The 20,936-nt window shown below is 34.5% G+C and overlaps 1 protein-coding gene across 7 annotated transcripts in view; it reads right to left on the bottom strand.

The window, feature by feature from the left end:
* Ca-beta (Calcium channel protein beta subunit) overlaps positions 1-20,936 on the bottom strand; it is a 325,904-nt gene that overhangs the window by 270,827 nt on the left and 34,141 nt on the right. For all 7 annotated transcript variants that reach the window (XR_016305776.1, XM_089651327.1, XM_089651326.1 and 4 more), the window contains exon 4: positions 8,174-8,692. Coding sequence is in view for 6 of the 7 variants with exons in the window: in XM_089651327.1 (XP_089507453.1) it covers positions 8,174-8,692 (519 nt within the window). In the remaining variant the exon portion in view is untranslated. The remainder of the gene's footprint in view (positions 1-8,173; positions 8,693-20,936) is intronic.

The following is a 20,936-nucleotide window of genomic DNA, read 5'->3' as shown; positions in this document are numbered from 1 at the left end:
TGGCATCGCTTTGTCTCGTCCGATATCACTATGGTTACCAGATTAAAGAGATTATTTTTTAAAAGCGCCGGATCATAATGCCTAAGTGATGTCTAGTATCTACCTACTACCTACGTGTGAACGTAACCAGAAAAACCCGTTTTTCGACTGGTACTTACTTTTCGTATCGAATGCTATTTTTCTATGTTTTATCCTCGCGGTATCGTATTGTTACACGGCATCATGGGTACTCAACTTTTTTAGCAACAAAAAAGCTGAATGAAAGAAGAATTTTTTATTAACGCACTTTGATATCAAATACGTTCTACTTTCAATTTGAACTTAATCAAACAATGAAGAACTATCGCAATGAGATTATTGAATTTCGTTGGGATGGTCTGCCAGCAGGAACTGAAAAAACTAAGTTCCTTTAAAACGACACTGAAAATCTGAAGTATCTATTATTTATCAGATTTTTTTTACATCGATGCGGTAGTTAAAATTCCACAGTGAATTAGTGTACATCAGGATCAGGTACCACTTTTCATGTCTGCTTCTCTTTATTAAGACGAAACAATACCCTAAAATAACCTTATTTAATAAGGAATCGCAACGACGTAAGTGAAGAAGCCTTGCACAGAAATATGCGAAGCGCGGCGCTTGTGTATTGAACAGACCTACGGTTGAATTTTCAGCAAATCAGTAAAATAAAGTATAAATCTTAACCACATATGTGAAATATGTGAAAATTTTCAAACCGTTTTACATAAAATATTTTATTGGTCAGGTCCTATTTTTATTAATCTTAAATATACATAACTAACACCCATAGAGATTTCTCTAAAAACATTTGCTATTTTAGTAATACGTTCATCAAAAATAATTAAAATGTGAGCGTCGAGCAAACCCCCATTATTAAAGTATTATGTGGCCTTAAGTTTACTAAACATACTGCATGTGCATGGGTAAGTAAGTAATGTATTATATTATAACGTATTTCTTTGTAATGCGTAACATTATTCAAGTTCAACGAACTTTTAATTTTGAAAATTGAGACTGTTCATTGAAACTACTCATATCAGACAAGCGGTAAAGAAGGTACCAAAAACACTTTATTTTATTCTAAATGCTAATTTGTTCTTTTTACATTTTTGACAGACTTAAATGTGAATCCCTAATTAAACTTGGTGTTTATTCGAACGATTCTGATCATCTCTCTAATTAATATTTGTCAATAAATAATGCATTTATATTATGAATAAAATAGACAAAATCCATTTTTCATGAGCAATAGTCCTGAGGCAGAAATTACGTAAATGCTATCAGCTTCACAAAGGCTAAAATTATAATTTTCCGTCATTTTTTACGGGTCTGCTGCAGTTGTTATATTCTTAGGTGGCATTGTTAAAACATGTCAGATTCGACAATCCTGGAAGGAAACTAATCTATTTTGTAGTTTTTAGAAGGTTATGATCAAGTTATTCCTAGATAAGAAATCAATTATTTTAGATTGGCCTGATTATTTATCCGATCTGAACCCTGTAAAAATTTTTGGCCTTGTGTAAGGACAGGATAAGTAAATTCGATTGCACGACCAGAAGAATGATGACAGAAATATTAATTCAGGCCCGCTTTTGGGATGATAAAATCATGGAAATTGGCAAAAGTTATAGATTCCATACCGAAATGAGTACAAGCTGTAATTAAAGTAAATGTAGGACCAATATGATTAAATAAAATTTGTAATTAAATATGTTAAAATTAATTGATTTTTGACAACTAAATTATCTTAGTTAACATTAAATCGCACAGTGTTTCAAATGACCTACCAGATAGGTAGGTTAATGTATATTATCTGCCTGTACAAAATATAAATAAATAGTGAAAATAACAATGTACATTCTAGCATCACGTTCATCACTCAAATGTATTGTTCATATAGTTTTGTATTAGTGATCGACGAACCGATGGATGCAATCTGTTGCCATAAATTGATAATAGTTTTACCAGTCTATAGTTAGTAATAGGATAGATAATTGTAAAAACGTATTGTTTGTTTGTACTGCGCCTTTATAATAATATTATTATTTATTTTTTTATTGAATAGCTACTCAATTTATTAAGACAAATGATTTAATTGAAAGAACTTCCTTTTTCTTCTAGAGCTAGTAAAATTATGAAGAGTATTTATTGATTTATTTTTAAATATTAGAATGTTAGTTGTAAGTCTCTACATATGTAAATATATATTTTATTAATACAGTAGTTATAGGCCTTAGTTGTAAGTCTTAGATGTAAGTTACTGTTTTAAGTCAGTAGTTATGAGCCTTAGTTGAAAGTCACCAGAAATAAGTCTTAGATGTAAGTTATTGTGAATCCTAGTTGTAAGCCAGCTGTATTTATTCTTTAAAAAATATATTTGTACAGCGCCCTTGAGGTGATTTTTCACGAAAATGTGGCTATATAAATTAGCCAAATATTATTATTACTATTATTAACTGTAAATTTTTGACATATTCAAAATAATCATGGTCCAATTTATTTTCATCGTATTTTTTAAACTATGATAAAAGCTGTGTGTAGCATATTTTAAATTGTTAACCATCTCTATCTTTCTAACAGGGCAATAAAATGTATCGTGCCTTAAAACTCTGGCATTTTTTTATAGCATCGGCCCTCTCGCTCTACCTCGCAAGAAGAGTGTTTGCACCTTCGGATGAAAATAATTAGACATCATTTGAATATAAGTTATCCTCGACATTTTTTTTCTATTAATGTCGTACATTTAATGTGCGCCGTTTTTATATCATTTTTCGGCGATAAATTTTTATTGAGACAAAATAAATTCGTTGCGAAAACATTGTACCTGCGTTGTTTGGAATACTCGTTTACGTCGGTAATCGTAGAAAAATCTTATGAATATTAGTTCCTTCTTAGCATATTAACGACACCGTTAAGTGTGGTATATTACGATATGATTCTGGTCACTTTCATGAGAACAACGCATATTTGTACAGACAGTATTGCCCGGTTCTTGTGTTGGTGGATATATGAATATAACAAGAAGTAATGCTCTCTGTCTTTATGACGTCCCATGATGCTGAGAGAGGTCACTGCTTTTAGCTATATAATATATTATGATCATATTAATACATACGTTTCTTTGAAATGTGGATAACTGCGTATTAATTATTTTAAACGTATCAATTAAAATCGGTAAGTTTCTTGGAATAAGTTAAGAGTTAGTTGTTTGTGGTTAGTTCATTGTTCTTTCCACGGATGCGGGAAGTTTCTTAATATCGATAGGAAATATCCTTGATGTAATGATGACCTTTTTGGTACCTAATATTCCTTAGAAAATTCTTATAATATTCATAGTATTAGGCATATCTCTCTCTATCACGATAGAATTGTGTAATTTTATCTTTGTGTAGTTGTGTGCATTGTAACAGTATGACTAGTTTCGGACATAACCTCACTTTTCATATTGAAGTATTTTCTTATTATCTTCACGTATTTTACAAATTGATCAATCGAATATACAAAATATTGATAATGATGCAAATTTGAAGATTTTGCAACTTGACATTAAACTGATCCCAACATTATGCATTTTTGTAATTGTGGCTGGATATTTATTCTAACCTCAGATATTTAATTCTATGATACATATTATTCACAATATTTAAATATGTTAGTTGCCCGTTTATAGAGATCCGCCATACAGCATCATTTTTACACGTAGTTCGGGCTTAGTAGAAGTAAAACAAAAAATATATTAAGTATAACGATTTTCCAAACACTGTTTAAATAATTTTTCTTATTTTAATTGAGCCAAATTTGAAAATTTGTGAAAAAGGTAATCTAATCGAAATACGACACCTGTTGAAGAATAAATTTACCTTATAAATGGTCGTATTTCTAGAAAAGTGGTACTCGATTAACAGAAAACTAGAAAATAAAATGTAACGGTTAACCAATTTATACAGTTTTTATCCACCTACATATTTAGGTGACATTCGAATAGGATCTTTGAAATGTACAAAAAATGTAAATGACCACAAAGTGTTGATTTATAGTCCAGTATTTGGTACCTGCAGATTTTATTTTGTACGAATATTAAGTTTTTTTTTACCTTATGACATTTGAAATTTATTACTTTTTCAGTTTTATGTGTTTACAATAATGCAATGTTCGTATATTCTGACGTAACTGAAAGATTAATTCAGACGTAAAAACGTAATTTTAATTGAAAAGTGCTCTATGTAATTCTATCTCATGATCAGATAAATTCCATTTTTGAAGACTTTTTGCGGCTTAGAGTTTAGAGGTAAAGATGTCCAAAGATTTAATTGAGATTGTTGGAAAATGTGATCAGGATAGTATGAAAAATGCAGAAAAATCTCCCAATCCTCTTGAACATCCGCTTAAGTAATATTTGCAGTCCAATGGTATAACTCACGTAAACGGCACAGTGTTGACTTCCGATGCCTTTCTTCACTTTGGTAAACTCAAGCAAACTGAATTATTTGTTTTTCGTACTAAACAATACATTTGACTGGGCAGCAATCACAAACTATTAACAAATTTAAGACGTTTAATATTCAATACATTACAATACCCATTCATTCTACACTCTATCAATTTAATCACCTTTCAGACAAAACATAACATATCCTTATTCCCTAACTTAGCGGTATAGTATGTAAATAAATAATTAGTCTGATCTATTAACTAATAATTACTTAAATTATTAGTAAATAGATCTTATAATCCTCTTATAATTCTCTAACTTCTCCATTCTCTTCTTGCAACCCAAACTAGTTTTCATCATTTTTCTTATGTTTCTTTTTCATATCATAGTAATGTATAGATTCTGTTCAAACTGTAAAATTCACCCGCCATTACACAGGGTCATCCCTAGCATGGAGGGTGAAATATCACAAAAACTATATGTACCCTCTAAGTCTTGTATTAATAAAATTTAAAAAAAATATATATATTTATTTATATATTTTTTAGAGAAAATTTACATTGGATGATATATTTTGAATGTTATTTCAACCGCCATGCAAATTTGTCCCTGTGTTATGGCGTGTGATGTGTACAGATTGAAGATTATAATATTATACATACTAGTTAGTAGATTATACGAATTCGATTCAGTTAATATTTTATCTGATAAATAAGCGTTTAATAATTAATTAAACATTGGTAAGTATTATTTTTTATTTTATTATTTTTTTTTTTTTTCACTTGTAGCAAACACTTTGTGGGTATACATAATTATAATAATTAAAATAAAATAACTTTGTTTAAATACCACTTTATTGTATATATTTATAACCAACCGGTTTCAGTTCAACCCGAACCTTCATCAGGGTTAATAAAAACATATAAAATATGTTTTTATTAACCCTGATGAAGGTTCGGGTTGAACTGAAACCGGTTGGTTATAAATATATACAATAAAGTGGTATTTAAACAAAGTTATTTTATTTTAATTATTATATTATTTTTTATATGAGATTTATGTTGAGGGAGATTAGGGGGTTAAAGTGTAGAATGTATGGTTGTTGTAGTTGAAATTTATTGCAAATGTTAGGATCCATAGAGTTATTTGTGTTTTGAAAGTATGGAGTGGAGTTTCTTTTTTTAGGATATCAGGGAGAAGGTTGAAGTTTTTGGGAGCTGAGTAGGTGAATTGTCTTTTAACTGGTGTAGTATGAGGTTAAGGTACATTGTAGTGTCGTTTGGTTATATTTTTGGTGGTATGATTGTATTGTAAGAGTGTTTTTTTTTAAATTGTATTTATTAAAAAAATGTGTTAGCATAAATTTTAAATGGAGTTGATGTATATTTAAGACATACGTACCTAACTTTTCAATTTAATGACAAAAAACTGTTTTTTGGAAACATAAAACGCCACTGAGTTATGTAATTAATTAAATTCGTTACAAGTGTCGATTAGTTTTATCAACACACTTCATCTGTTTCCTTGGTTACTGGTCACCGTTCAACTAAATCATCAATACAGAAATATATTACAACCTGTCATTCGTATATCGGTATTTAATAAATTGTTTTCAGATATCACCTGTAGTTAACAAATGTCAAAATCAAAGATCATTTCAATACTTCATCGGCTACTCTGTTTTTATTTGTTGATTCAAGTTTGAACACGGAAGGAATTTTCATTTTTCCCACCTATTCAGATAAAATAAATATGCAGAAAATTGTTTTGGAAATCTATTAAAAAAACGGTCCTTTTTTGCGTGATGGTTAACATTTTTCACATTTGGCTGAGAAATCACGGGTCCGATTTTTTATTTAGTGTTTGGATATTACAGGTATAATGGTATTTGATAACTTGAAAATAAAATAAATTCCAAAGCAAATTAAAATTAATTCAAAAGCCCCTTCATTGTCAGAGATAATCTCCTTCATATATACCTTTTTAATCCGGAGTAAAATGAGTATAACTGATTTAAAATCCTATAAAATTGTGATGGCAAGCCATTTCCTAATATTAGTGCATTCAGAATATATCGGAACACGTGTTCATTCAGCTGCGCTTTCCCTGATAAATATTATCAGGAAAATTTTACTGAAAGTTGGTTAGGAAATCTGTCAATTCATTCATTAAAGGCCTGCATTCCCATTTTTAATTTATTTGTCTACAAATAGTACTCCTACAAATAATTTGACCAAATTTTTAATAAATTATCAACATTTTATATCAGTTAGTTTTCTCAATGTGGAGGTAACTAAAACCTGCATATTATAATTTTGCTCTTGTTACTGCAATTTTTTTTCTACATTGTAGTGTAATATTTATTTTTATATCCAATTCTCAATGCATGATGGTACCATTTTGAATGGCCTTATTTCTATTTTGCTTATGCGTGTCATTTGTTATCAGTCTGTTAAATGTTCAAACTATAAAAATAATGAATAAATATGATTACACATATTTAAAAAAAGAATGATCGAAATATTTTAAACTTTTTTGTGAAAGATTCCCAATTCATTCATAATATGAAGTCAAAATAACTTAGTCGTATATAAAAGATATCAACGCTTGGATTGGCGAAACCTTATTTGTTCAACAATCGTCATATATCCACTGGTCGTGTGTAGGTAGACAAATAGATAATTTCACTTACTTTAATTAATTATTCCTGATCGTAACAAATATATCACAGGCAAAACAATATTATTCTGTGCACAATTATACACTTACCTACCTGTTTTCCTTAATAGAAAAACATGTTATGTTATCAGTATACATTGTATAATTTCGAAACCCAAATGGCAGGTAGCATAAAGCACTGATACAAATGGTAAAAGGTTGGTACAATAAACATTTAAGAAACATAAAACTATATTACATCACTCGACTTACCCGATTTAGGCAGATGGTCAAATGTGACAATAATTCATCACGTAGATACACACACACGAGCGCTTGCATGTAATTATCCACGTACATTTACATATCCGTTCATGTGTAGGTATGTAATCTATATCTATGTGAAATTTATTAATTTTGTCTTCAAGGAATGTCAGTGATTTACGGCGGTGTTTCGGAATAATTAAACGTTTTACTCGTTCGTAACTTACTGGTTATATCAAAGATGGATACATAGGTTGAATCGATTCTGAGAATCAGTGATTTAGATTCAACAAAATTTGGTATCATTAATTTTTGAGGATAATGAAATTGAAGTAACACATACATTAAATACAAGTTGGATATATAAAATACAGAAGGATTTGGAGTTCATAAAATTGTCTGCATGGATTGTTTGTAAAAAAGCCACAATATTGGAAACACAGAGCAACATACACGTAGATGCATTTTTTTGTTTGTTGTAAAGGTGTATAATATTTTAGCAAGTTTTCAAAATGTAAAAAGCAAAGCAAAGGGTAGTGTAATTAACTTCCATATATTGGTATACCTTTAGTATGCAGTATTTTGGCAAGGCATAATTCACAACAATAATAAAAGAAACGCAATCGACGGTAATGGTAACTGACGCAATGTTTTAAATTATGTACGTAGGCGTATTTCATGAGATCGCCATAAATCAGAGATTCCGTTCATGCGGAGAAAATTGTTCGTTAAATACGGGCATTGACTAATTGCGTTTCTTTTAACGGATAAAAAAAATATTGAAAAGTTTGTACGCACCCAGAAGCCGCCGGCGTTCCGCGGGGCTGCAGCCTTGTCGACGTGAAGAGTCTCGAACTCAGGTTCCGCCTCAGCGTAGTCCTTAGCTGGGTTGACCTTGAAGCCCTCCTTGCGCTTGTAGTCCAGGCTCGAGGGGGCCTCGTCCGGGTTGTCTTCGTAGTCTTCCCTCTGGTAATCGTAGTCTTCCACGCGGTTCACGTTGTCATTAGTGCGGTTCGTGTAATCGTCGGCGCGCTTGACGAATTCGTCCAGTCTTTTAGGGAAGTCGTCCACGCGCTTAGCGTACTCGTCAGCGCGGCCGGCGTAGCTGGAGTCGCTGCGCTTGACGTAGTCAGCGTCGGGACGCCTGGCGTAGTCCGGGTCGGGGCGGCGCGTGTAGTCGGCGTGGTCTTGCGGGTCCTCGAACTCGTCGTTGCTAGCGGGGTCGCGCAGGTCGGGGTCGCTCAGGGTCTGTCGCAGCAGGCTGCTCGCGCTGGTAGCGCTGCCAGCGGGGCTCGCTTCCCTCCGCGCCCTCCCGCGCTGCCAGACATACAGACGTGCCGTACAAACATGCTCATGCATTGAATTTTTAGTCGAATAACAGATTCACTCATATCGATTAGTCCTCCCAACGAAAGGCAGGTATGAATCGAGAAAAAATTAAAGTATTTCCATAAAAACGCATGAATCATACTCGTAATCGCTGGATGGACTAAAAACAATTTGTGTATTTTGAAAATTTATTTTGATATGAGTGACTTTGTTTTTCGGCAAAGTGTAGGATCATTTTATATGACAAAAAAATGTGTGAAATTTATGGAAAAATTAATTCGTTATTTCTCACATATTTTTATCATTGCAAAGTGTTATATTAATATTCTGGTAATGGTTTTAAGTCATAAATTATAACTACACCATGGATTGGGATGGAGGTTTATGTCTCTAAGACATGCATAACAGGACATGAGAGATTTTGATTTGCAACATTTCGGAAAATAATCTAATGCTTGAGTGCAATGCAATGCATTTGATAAGATGTAGATATATTATCAGCGTGCAAAATGGTGAATATATGGCTGTGTGGTAGTTTTAATGCTTTCATCTTGAATTATTTATTACAAATTATCAATTTAATTGAAGGATTTTACAAACACCTAGTGGATATATTGAACGTTTTTATCATTAAATAAAAAAACTGCCTGGAAAATTGCGTAAAGCAGAGAATTTATACATAACGCGTATTTATATAATTAAAATTTTAATGCTGGTTCAATGAAAGCAAAGTAAGATACGATAACTGGAAAAAATCTTTTCAAAGTCAAGTACAAAAACAAGAAAGGGGAAACCAATGAAAATGTGAAAATCGTCAAGCCTGATTCTTTATCTTAAACAGAACTGGTTGCGTTGCCTGAAAGTCTCCACATGGAATTGTAAACTAAATCAATTACTAATAATTAACAAGTACTAATTTATAGGATAACTGATGTCGCCTCACTTCTAGATTCCAGATGGGCCAAGGAAATTGTTAATCTCTTCAGGAAATAATCTCGATCATGAAAATATTTGATCAATTTCAGTCGAAGTAAGATAAAATTGACCTTACTTCGCGCACTTTCATTTATTTTCATTAATTAAATTTTTCCATTATTTTTTGTAGGTTTACCACAACCAAGCATATAATTTTATAGTGAACACGTCAAGATTCGATATAATATTTAACTAAATGAAATAACCGATTTTCACGCCGTTTACCGCAGGGGTAGGCAAAGAGGATGGGCCGCCACGCAACTCCTTACCTCGTTTACATTAAAATATTGTACAATATATACTCTTCAATTGTTCTGACATGGTCCGACTTGAGAATTTGATTCACTTGATTAGTCCATGCCTTCTTCGGGAGTCCCCGACTTACTCTACGATTCACTTTCATTTGTGTATTCTTAGTGTACCTCATATAACCACGAATATAGGAAACAGGCATTAGAATCGCTTGGCAAACTGAGTCTAGAAACGGTCGATCTTAGAGCAAAAGTGGTTTTTGTTCATTCTGTGAATAATTCTGTAAGAAAGTTTATCAAGGGAAACTGTCACAGATAATCTTAGCCAGAAAATTGTATTTTTGAAAGTTGTTTCATAAATTACTCAATGCTTATATTTTTTATAATTTTTTTTTTTAAATATTTTATTTAATAAAAATAATAATAACAAACATCAATTTATCTAAAGCCTATTTTTTGATCATCATAAGGTAACAGATTCTTAGTAAAGATTAATGGAAAATATCCATTTAGCAATAAGCTTCGCCTTAACTTCTAAATATATTAATTTTTGAAGATTTGTGTTTTTTAATTATTTATTAATATTGTTATTTCACGAAAACAAAGGTAATACCCGAAGTGCGTCAGAGCTGTACCAGATATATCTTCATTGGAATACTGAGTCATGGGAAAACATAATGTGTACCAACTCGTGAGTCTGTGAATCTCGTTTTGCAGGTATCCACGCAATCACTCGATATTCTTATGAAGCAAGTGAGTAATACACGGTAATTGTATGCAATGTACAACGTAGGTACACATACAATATTTATTTGTTTGCCGAATGAAATGCCGATTTATGACCACTATAGTAATCAAAACTACACAGATAATAATGTAATTTATTCTTATTTGAACGCGATTGTTTAAAATTGAACAATAGCTTATAAAATATGTGATGGAATAGCAATTGAAAATGATTATAATTTCCTTTTAGTACATTTATCAAACGGACACAGACTTTTTCCAAATCAATAATTTTTTACTGATTAATAAATGATAACATGTTATTAAAATATTATTAACATTACAGATTAATTTTCCGGCGTGACCCGGACTTTTCAAGGGGTGGAAAAATGGGATGGGCTGGTTTTTATAAAGTTTCTCTTATTTTGAAGGTCAAGTGTGCACCATTTCATCAATTTCGGAATAAAACTATAGATTTGTAAAAAAAAACAAACTCCTCAAAGATTCTTATTCTTAGTAAGGGGGTATGTATGTGTACCCCTTACTAATAAACATATATTTATATTTTAACCGTTATATTTTTAAACGTTATATTTTACACAACTTATATAAACAATTCACTATAATAATAAACCGGTTATTTATCAGTTGTGTAAAATTAAAACACGTTTAATAATAATGCCCATAGAATTCAGATAAATAAATTATATTCATTTTTACATATAGCAAACACTTTGTGGATATACATAATTATTTGGTCACTGGCAGGATAAAGCCTTACGAATAATTCATTTTTCATCGATCACAAGGTAAAAGGAAACAAGCTACATTCGATATTAATTTTCAAATATTAAGATATTCAGAAGTCGATATAATAACAATCTATTCAATTATGGAACATAATACAACAATAGCTTAATAAACGTAAATGAACGCTAATTCAGCTGCCTAGGAGTACAAGAATACTCTAAATGTACTCATCTTCGCACACGACGCAATAAGGTGGGACCATTACCTGACACGAATTTAATCAACATAATCATCGTCATAACGTTATCATCAATCATCACCATTATTGTCATCATAACGCTGATTCTCTACAGTTTTACAATCCAAACAACAAACGAAAGTGGGCAATTTCTAACAGTCACGATAAATTGAGTGGTTTAATGTTATCACCCAGGGCATTTTATTTAGTTAAATCTTTCATGGACCATTCTTTACGGGTTTACATAGAGATGAACGCTATCAAAATATTACCACTTTGGGTTCACAGAGTTTAAAGGCTATTGCGGTCAAATGGTTTTAAACCATGCTACTAACGGGAAGGTTATAAAAAAAAAGTCGGCTTTATTAGAGAGCAGTTATTATTAATGGTTATTTTTTAACTGCTTATATAGTGAACAACTTGTAATATTGGCCAACTTATGCATTACAAATTTAAAACTAGAATAACGACTTAATTAGTAACAAAGGAAAAACTTTTACTGATCGATGATAAAAATTCTATAATTTGCGATTACGAGGGATCTTTTTATAAAGTTGTGTGAAATTTTACGTCAAGGAAGCATCACAATGAATTGATTTGGCCTGTTTTATAGTATAAAAATAATCTCAAATGAATCAGTAAATCACTTAAAACAAGGTCACGTCTCAAAGACAATGAGCCTCATAAAACAAGGAATTATCATATCAAGGAATGAATGACAGTAATCGAATATACTTGGATATTTTTTAAAAATTTTATTTAAAATTACCTCAAGGGCGCATCACAGCGAATTGATTTGGCCATGGTATATAAATAATCTAATTTATAAGGTAAAAGATCTAAAACAAGGTCAGGTCTCGCAGATACTGAACATCATAAAACAAGGAATAACTCTTTAAACTGATTTGGATTTGTGCATGTGATAAAGAAGAACATCAGAAATGCCTTACGTACAAATTTGAATGGAAACCAATGATGTCACTAAATTCCTTTACCTTACATTTCGGTTCTAGCCCATTTAGTGCGCGTTCTCTCTCGTATACAATTGAATTACCATTCCATTTGAATGTCATTATAATGGTGAATGCAGAATTCTGGTCATGAAATTTAAGCGAAGAATGGTCAGACTTGTGGATCACGAAACACGCCCACGTGACATATCTTTTGTTCTTTTTTATTCTATGGATATTTTGGAACTTTGGGTATCAATTTCAAAAATTTGCACGTGTTTTATTTATTTATCTTTGTAAAAGAAAGGCGGATTCCACAGTAAATGAGTATTGCGAATTTATTAATAATCTCATCAAATTATTTGGTAATCCGGTTTAAAACGGGATTGCAGGCCGGAACACGCGTTCATGGACTTGCTTATAATGATGAAATGTGAAAATATTAAGATTTTTATGAATACTTGTTCCGATATCGTAATAAGAAATAGAAAACACATCGTTAAGAGCCTGAAATCCAGTTTTTAACCGGATTACGAATGATTTGAAGAGATTCTTAATAAATTAGCAATACTTATTTTTCTCACTTAAAATCTCCTATTACCATTATTAAAAGCGGAAAGATTACCGTCATTAAAATGTTGCTTATGCAATGATATTGAAGTTAGCCAGTCAAAGAATTTAACCCACGACACCGACGCCGACGCCTGGGTCTTTGTGGACCACCTACCAAATGAACCCTGAAAATCACACGTCGCGTCGGGGTAATTCACGTACAATTTGAAATAATTTCATGGACCCCGATGCACACATGTTATTAATACTTATGTTTATGTTTGTAAACTAATCTTAAAGTTCTATTGGATAAGACATGACTAGCCAGCCCTGCGTCGGATCACCCTTTGATTATATCTATCAAACAGCTAATGGTTAAATTATAGTCATTAAGTGCACCGCACTACATTAGCTTTATGAAGAGCGTTAAAACTAAACAATCTTAAAGTGTTTATTCAAATCAGCACACGTAGTAACGAAACCTTGAATTATGCTCCTTGAAACAATGTAAAAATGCGTGGTAAATAAGCAGCAAAGTCCGCATGAAACAAGCATAATATGTTTTTAAAGAAGTTCAACGAAAGTTAAATATTACGACTTTGGTATAAATATTTCAAAAATTCTCACAGTTTTTTGTTGGAATTTGCTAATTTTTTCTGTATAGAATTTATATGTTCCGGGTTGTTGCCGTTATTTTTTTTTATTTTTCTGTGTCTTGTACTGTTTTGTTTCATTTAGTTTATTAGTATTATCTTCTTCAATATATATTTTATTTATTTAATTATTGTAATTTTTAATTAAATCTAAAATACAACAGAAGCTTAACTATCTTTATAAGTACATTATTATTAATTACAAATAAAAAAACACATACTTTTTTTACCACTTCAATTTTATGTAATATCTGCCGGTTTCGGAAGAACCCTTCCTTCATAAGGAGAATATTAAAAACGAATGTTTTAGACAAATACGTATTAATTATCATTTTTTTATTTCTTTAAAATATTTTGTATTTTTCTAGTACTGTCCTTTTATAGTATGTAACATGTTGTCTTTCTCTGTCTGTCTGCCTATATATACTGGATAACTCTGTCTTAGGACGGGTTGTTTCGGAGTATTTGAACAATTCGTCAAATTTCAACGTTCATTTTCAAGTTCTGTGAAAGATTTTTTCAAGTTCTGCTTTTATTTCAGTTTTTTCAAGCAACTAGCCTATAATGATATAATAACAGAACTTGAAATGGACTTTCACAGATCCCAGAAATGAACGTTGAAATTTGATGAATTGTTCAAATACTCCGAAACAACCCGTCCTTAGTGTTAGTTATTATTATATAATAAATAAAGTTCGATATGCAAAAAAATAAATAATGTTCGTGGTTATATACAAAGTTTTTTTTCATTTAAAAATTCTAAATATTCCTGGAAAAGCAAAAAAAGGTACCTACAATATTATTTATCAAATACTATTTTTTTAAAAACGAGGTTATATATTTATCATATACGTTGGTCAAATATCGCATTTTGAACGAATATCGTATTTTAATCGAATATCGTATTTTGATCGAATATAGTATTTTTATAGAATATCGTATTTTGGTCGATTACGTATTTTGGTCGATTATCGTATTTTGATCGTACTGAAAACAAAATAGGTAATTTAAACAATACTTTCAAGTTACTTCGATAAATTCATGCAAAGTATAGTAAAGCATTTTTGTGGTAATTTTAGCTTTATTTTTTTTCATAGTCTTGTTAAGCGTCTTTGATGTAAATTTCACAAAAATGGTGCTATGTAAAATTATCCTAGTATTATTATTGTTAAATGTCGAATGAAACCTAGTACTAAGATAAGATATAATATAAAATGAAAATTCGAAGACGTGATATTATTATTTTTTTTAAATTCAGATGAAAATATACTAACATTGAATTATTTTGATAAAAGGTTGACGAAAAAATAAAAGCTTGAAGGCATCACATTGTAGGTGTATATATTCCTGTCAAATCTGTTGAGCTAGAATTGCGGCCGGTTTCTGAGAATTTTCTGTAATAATCTTATGGATTCTGAAATAAAAAAATATATATCCAGTCAATGAACGTCTAGGGTTCTAGAGTCTAGACTCTAGTCTCGAGAGAATAGCAAAAATTATGTACGCGTAAGTTATTTTCACAGTTCGAAAATGTTTGTTTTGATGTTGTCCTAACGCCACTCATCCACATATCGAATTTCTAAAGTAACTTTTAGAAAACTATTTCACACATTACTTGCTATCGATATTCGGAACAATGTATGTGTAATTATATTATTTACTGTATCGCACCCGCCTCTCGTAGTCATACATTGTTACAAACGACTCGGTAATAAAAAAAAACCTTCAGTTAAAAGCCTCATTTGGATGCTGGCGGTCGTGATTGAGTCTTCAAAAGGGAATTTACGCCTTTGAGTAAGCGTATGTTATAATATATGTTGAAGCCTCCTCTTGAAAGGATTGGGATTAATGACCGAGTTACATTAATCGGTAGCGATCAGTTATTTGAGATGCCGGCCAGTTGCGTGGGGAACTTTTCAATCAAGCGCGAAGAATTAAATAATATTGTAAGAAATATCTTATTTTATATTATTGAATAAAATTGTAAATTATCACTTGCATAGCCTGGATATATCAATGTTGATTCACTTTCAAGTTCCAACCATTAGACCAAGGTTCTCTAGTATGTTTCGACCGGTCAGTGGTTGAGTGGGCATAGCGCTTGGGTCTCACCCGAGCGTCGCGTGTTCGATTCCTCGGCTGGCTAAGTCCTCCATCACAACACAAGCAACATTTTCGGCTTTCTGTGATGGTAGTAGGAGATTTTCAAACATTGTTGGGTTATTCGTAACCCGGGAATGTTTGTCTTTCTTTCTAGAAAAAAAAAAAAAAAAAAAAATGTATTAAAGTGATAATTATACTACGGTTTCAGGCTACTATATCATAAATATATTACACACCATTGGTAACTCTTATACTGTGTTAGCTGATGTTTTTAATATGTCTCTATTGAAGTATAAAGCTGTACTAATTAAACATTTTAGCAGTGCATATTTTAACAAAGTCACTGCATAACAGGATTTTGTTTTGCTTTTTGTTTATCTTCATTTCTTTCGCTAACTTTGTACTAATCTGCATTACGTTTTTTTTTCTTTTAGTCCATTAGATCAAGGTTCCCTAGTATGTATTATTGTGGCAATTATACTACGGTTTAAGGCTACTATGTTATAAATATGTTTACGATTAGGATTATTTGCGAACTATTTCTACCTACTTTGTAAACTATTGTTATCAACTAATACCTTCTTATTATATCTTCTCATTATCACTATCGTTGATTTGGAGGATTTTGGCAGATTTTCTATTGTCTCACCTATTTGTACTCTATCATACCTATATTTCTTTTGCACTGTGTTTTTATGTAATCTGTATTACAAAAAAAAATAAAGATGTTCATTATTATATGTAAAAGCTCCATGGGCGTTGAAATAAAAAATATATATATATATATTACACACCATTGGTATGTAATATTATATTATGCTGTGTTAACTGAACTTTTTAATATGCCTCTATTGAAATTCAAAGCTGTACTAATTAAACAGCAGTGCATATTTTAACAAAGTCACTACATAACGGGTTATTTTTTTATTTTTTTTCGTTTCATCTTCATTTCTTTCACTAAATTTGTACTAATGTGAATTATGTTTTTTTATCTTTTATTCTTATCTTTATGATATTTTTACTTATATAATTGTAAAAAATTTATTTTATTTCTTCTTTATATATTGTACTATGACTGTCAATAACCATCCTGTATGTAAATGGTACTTACTTAGCCGTTAATTCTAAATTTTACCTTCACGACAAGACGCTCTCCTATTTTTTTTTTAAGTTTCAACCGTTTGTGTCAGTGAATTATTTTTAAAAAACTATTAAAAAACTATTAAACTATTTTTAAAAAACTACAATTTGGTAGGCGGGAATGGGTACCGCCGCCCTGGGAACCATTTATTGGATGACCAACACCTCTGCCACAGGTCACCCCAAGTGGTTCGCTACGTTTGGTGACTTAGCAGGGGTGCCCGGGTTCATGGGTTAAGGTTTGCCCAGGTCTTGGTGGCGGGTGCGTCGGCCCACCTTCTGCGTGGCGGGCCGGTTGGGAGATGCTGGTTGAGGGAGACCCTTTACAACCGGTTACCGCTGTCCGGGCCGCTCGATAGTACAGGGGCCCGACCCTCAGGCTCACGACTAAGGGTGGGCTGCCCCATCAGCGAGTGTAAAAACCCCGCCACTGCTGTTGTGCCGGTTCGTGACCGGAGGGGACCCAGCAGCAGCGTTTGGGGCGCATTGGATGCCCTCTCCAGCCGGACTCTCCCAGCCTATCGCCTAGCACCGCAGTGGGTGGGCTGGAACCAAACGCTCATCACTCCTGGACAGCCTGAACCCCATATTCCTACCCACCCCTCACACCTTTCCATTCCAGACCTTCCTTTCACTTCATACCCTTAAAAACAAAAAAAAAAAAAAAAAAAAATCATGAATATACATAAAAACAAACATAACATCTTTACAGCGGCGAGTAGCAGGCGTCCCCGGTGCGGGCCAAAATTGTTGGTAAATTTTGCCAACATTCGCGGCCTGCACACAAATTTAAATTCCGTCCATCACCATCTTTTGTCCCAACGTCCCAACCTTCTTTTCCTATCCGAAACTCAGATAGCCGAGCCGCCAGACTCCTCCTATCTGGACTGCCCGGGCTTTACCCTCGCAAGCAAATTCCGACTGAAAGGAGGAGTCTGCCTCTATAGTCGAGCTGACGTCATCTGTGTGCGACTATTGAGTCTGGAAAACTCCAGATTCGACGTAATGTGGGTGCGCGTCAATCTTGCCAGTACGGCAAGATTCTACGCATGTCTATACCGCTCACCGAACCATAGCGAATCAGACACTTCCGAGCTCTTCAAACATTTGAGCGATACTATTGATGATCTCTTGCCCCGCTACCCTTCGGCCGAGTTTGTTGTTCTGGGGGACTTCAACGTTCATAACGAACCATGGTTGAAGTTCTCAGGCCCAACGGACTCGGCTGGCCGACAGGCGGAATCCTTTGCCATTTGCTACGGATTAGAGCAATTGGTTCAGGAGCCTACAAGGGTTCCTGATGTCCAGACTCACCGCTCCAATCTGTTAGACCTATTCTTAACTACTGTGCCACACGGTTATAAGATTGACGTCACAGCGCCTCTGGGATCATCTGACCACTGCCTAGTGACGACATCAATCCCCGTTAGCCTCAGACCAACCAATGAGAGGCTGAGGAGAAAAGTGTGGCACTATAGGTCAGCAGATTGGTTCGGTATGCGGGCCCATTTCAATGCTTTTCCGTGGTCAGCTGTTTGTTTTCGGACTTCGGACCCTTCAAGATGTGCCCAGGAGATTGGTGAAGTCATCAATTCGGCGATGGATGGCTTCATACAATCGACTACTAAAGAAACTGGTGTGGGCTCAAAGCCGTGGTTCAGTCGACAATGCTCCGAAGCAGTTCGACGAAAAAACGCGGCTTACCGAGCCTACAACACATCTCGAACGCCCGAAAGCAGATCAGCATACAACAAATCGGCAAAGGAATGCAAGAGAATCATCAATAGGTCAAAATTCGAACACGACCTGCAGATCAGCAAAAAGCTGGCTGCCTGCCCGCATGGCAGCAGAGCATTCTGGTCGCTTGCGGGCTCAATAGGTCGAAATTTTTGCAAACCCAGTTTGCCACCTCTTACCAGACCTGACGGCTCACTAGCAAACACCGCCACCGAAAAGGCAAACCTTTTAGGGAAAATGTTTGCGGAAAACTCGACCCTCGACGACGGGGGTGCTGTTCCGCCGTCGGTTCCTCACTGCGGCTTCTATATGAAAAAGCTGAGGATCCGGCATCGGGATGTACTCCACGTCATACGGGGGCTCGATGTTAACAAAGCTAGTGGACCTGATGGAATACCTGCCCTGGTATTGCAGAGGTGTGCTGCGGAAATAGTTCCAGTTTTGACAAAGCTCTTCAAAATGTCCCTGAAGTGTGGCACTGTGCCCTCTGGTTGGAAAAAAGCGGTAATTCACCCTATTCCCAAGAAAGGTGACCGCTCCAACCCGGCCAACTACCGTCCCATAGCGATCACATCAGTTCTGTCCAAAGTGATGGAACGTGTGATCAACGACAAACTGCTCACATACCTCGAGAAGAACAAAATTATCAACGACCGTCAATACGGATTCCGGCGGAACCGCTCGTGCGGTGATCTTCTCGCGTATGTGACGCATGTTTGGGGGCGGTGCCTGGAACGTCACGGTGAGACCCAAACGGTCGCACTAGACATATCCAAGGCCTTTGACCGGGTCTGGCACCGAGGACTTGTCAACAAATTGCATTCTTACGGACTTCCCGCATCCCTGTGTACGTGGATTGCTGACTTTTTAAGGGATAGGTCGATTCAGGCGGTTGCTGACGGTTTCACCTCTTCCTCGCACTCCATAAATGCTGGCGTCCCACAGGGATCGGTTCTGTCTCCGACTTTGTTTTTGTTGCACATCAATGACCTTTTGACATGTGCACCGATTCATTGTTACGCGGATGACAGTACAGTTCATGATAGCTTTTTGTTTGACAAGCCCCCAAAGGGCACACAAACTCCAACGGCTCGGAGGGCTTTGAAGCAGAGAATGGACGGTTATCTCGAGAGTATTTCCTCCTGGGGTAAAAATAATCTCGTCGAATTTAATGTTTCAAAGACCCAATCCTGTCTGATTACGTCTAAAAGGGATCCAAATGATAATCTAGTCTCCTTCAACGGAAGCAATCTTCCGAACAGGCCTTCCATTGATATGCTTGGTGTAACTATAAGTGACCAGCTCAGGTACGGGGGCTCCATCGAAGCTAGAGTAAAGTTGGCCTCTCAGAAGCTGGGCGTACTGTACAGGGCCCGCAGATACTTTAATAGTACACAACTGCTCACCCTGTACAAATCGCAAGTGCGCCCTACTGTCGAATTTGGCAGCCATCTCTGGTCTGGAGCCCCAAAATACCTGAAAAAAACCCTTGACTCTGTGCAGAAACGGGCGGTCCGTTTGATAGATTCCCCAATCTTAACAAACGGACTGCAATCTTTAGAGCACAGGCGTCAGGTAGGTATGCTGTCCCTGTTCTATCGGTATTACAATGGAAGATGTTCTGAGGAACTAGCGTCATTGATCCCTTCGGCACCGGTGCGTAGTCGGGATACACGCCAAACGCGCGCCCAACATTTGTACACAGTTGACACTTGTCACATGAGAACGGGTCGCTTCTATGATTCGTTCTTAAGTTCAACAGCTCGGCTGTGGAACGAACTGCCGGCCTCTGTGTTTCCTCCCTCCTACAACATGGGACTCTTCAAGACCCATGTTCACTCCTTCCTCTCCACAAAAAGACCCTCCACACAGCATCCCCAAAGATGACATAGGCCCTGAGGGAAATTATTTTCTTCAGGGCCTCCTGTGTGGAGTAAATATAAAAAAAAAAAAAAAAAAAAAAAAAAATCATTAAGGTTAAGGGTACCGGTGTCCCTAAAACTAATTGCGGAGCTGTTAATGATGTGAAATCAGAATACGTCGCAATAAATTGATTAAAGGCACTGAACTGCTATCTATGGAACAAGGAAAACATGAGCAATATTACAATGAGCCTGTGGCCCATGGCCTTAAAGCTACGCAGACTATATTTTTGTT

This window comes from Hesperophylax consimilis, chromosome 4, assembly GCF_061612785.1.
Source record: "Hesperophylax consimilis isolate HC1 chromosome 4, BYU_Hcon_1.0, whole genome shotgun sequence".
Lineage (NCBI taxonomy): Eukaryota > Metazoa > Arthropoda > Insecta > Trichoptera > Limnephilidae > Hesperophylax > Hesperophylax consimilis.
Note: the sequence above shows the minus strand (reverse complement) of the source record. Positions and strands in the feature narration are given on the sequence as shown.